Source organism: Lottia gigantea, assembly GCF_000327385.1.
Source record: "Lottia gigantea unplaced genomic scaffold LOTGIsca_10, whole genome shotgun sequence".
NCBI lineage: Eukaryota > Metazoa > Mollusca > Gastropoda > Lottiidae > Lottia > Lottia gigantea.
This window is the reverse complement of record NW_008706747.1, coordinates 3,920,975-3,922,625: the sequence shown is the minus strand read 5'-3', so window position 1 is coordinate 3,922,625 and position 1,651 is coordinate 3,920,975. Positions and strand designations below refer to the sequence as shown.

Genomic DNA, 1,651 nt, shown 5'->3' with positions numbered 1-1,651 from the left:
TTGTGAGATTAAGTTTGTAATAACTTGACATTGTGAAGATGAAGTTTGTAATAGTTTGACATTGTGAAGATGAAGTTTGTAATAGCCTGACATTGTGAAGATGAAGTTTGTAATAACTTGACATTGGGAAGATGAAGTTTGTAATAGCTTGACATTGTGAAGATGAAGTTTGTAATAGCTTGACATTGTGAAGATGAAGTTTGTCATAGATTGACATTGTGAAGATGTAGTTTGTAATAGCTTGACATTGTGAAGATGAGGTTTGTAATAGCTTGACATTGTGAAGATGTAGTTTGTAATAGCTTGATACTGTGAAAATGAAGGTTGTAATAGCTTGACATTGTGAAGATGTAGTTTGTAATAGCTTGACATTGTGAAGATGAGGTTTGTAATAGCTTGACATTGTAAAGATGAAGTTTGTAATAGCTTGACATTGTGAAGATGAAGTTTGTAATAGCTTGACATTGTGAAGATGAGGTTTGTAATAGCTTGACATTGTAAAGATGAAGTTTGTAATAGCTTGACATTGTGAAGACGAAGTTTGTAATAGCTTGACATTATGAAGATGAAGTTTGTAATAGCTTGACATTGTGAAGATGAAGTTTGTAATAGCTTGACATTGTGAAGAGGAGGTTTGTAATAGCTTGACATTGTGAAGATGAGGTTTGTAATAGCCTGACATTGTGAAGATGAAGTTTGTAATAGATTGACATTGTGAAGATGTAGTTTGTAATAACTTGACATTGTGAAGATGTAGTTTGTAATAACTTGACATTGTGAACATGAAGTTTGTAATAGCTTGACATTATGAAGATGAAGTTTGTAAAAGCTTGACATTGTGAAGATGTAGTTTGTAATAGCTTGACATTGTGAAGATGAAGTTTGTAATAGCTTGACATTGTGAAGATGAAGTTTGTAAAAGCTTGACATTGTGAAGATGAAGTTTAGAATAGCTTGACATTGTGAAGATGAAGTTTGTAATAGCATGACATTGTGAAGATGAAGTTTGTAAAAGCTTGACATTGTGAAGATGAAGTTTGTAAAAGCTTGACATTGTGAAGATAAAGTTTGTAATAGCTTGACATTGTGAAGATGGAGTTTGTAAAAGCTTGACATTGTGAAGATGAAGTTTGTAATAGCCTGACATTGTGAATATGAGGTTTGTAATAGCTTTACATTGTGAAGATGCACACTCAGAGGCAGTCTGAAGATCTATTCTAGGAAGCATTAAACTCTGAATGCACCTTTTGTTCGCGTCACAAAATGTTCAAGAAGGCCATCTTCAGACTCTAACTGTAGTGGCTACATTAACAATAAAGGTAAATAAAAAAAGGGAACAAAAGTTTGGTCTGATTTTAATTAGACTGACTCAAATGAGAACAGGAATATATAGTAAGTAGGTCAGAAGATAAACAAAGTTACATAATAACTTGATAATGTAAGACAGACAAGGTTACATCTTCACAATGTCAAGTTCATAATAACTTGATAATGTAAGACAGGCAAGGTTACATCTTCACAATGTCAAGTTCACAATAACTTGATAATGTAAGACAGACAAGGTTTCATCTTCACAATGTCAAGTTCACAATAACTTGATAATGTAAGACAGACAAGGTTACATCTTCACAATGTCAAGTTCATAATAACT

General features: G+C 32.6%; 1 protein-coding gene across 1 annotated transcript in view; it reads right to left on the bottom strand.

Annotated features, from left to right (window-relative positions):
* Positions 1-775, bottom strand: part of LOTGIDRAFT_230038 (hypothetical protein) — a gene marked incomplete at both ends in the record, with an annotated part of 23,389 nt that extends 22,614 nt beyond the window's left edge. Inside the window, one exon of the mRNA XM_009046249.1 lies at positions 25-775. Coding sequence (XP_009044497.1) covers positions 25-775 — 751 coding nt within the window. The remainder of the gene's footprint in view (positions 1-24) is intronic.
* Between the last annotated feature and the right edge of the window lie 876 nt (positions 776-1,651).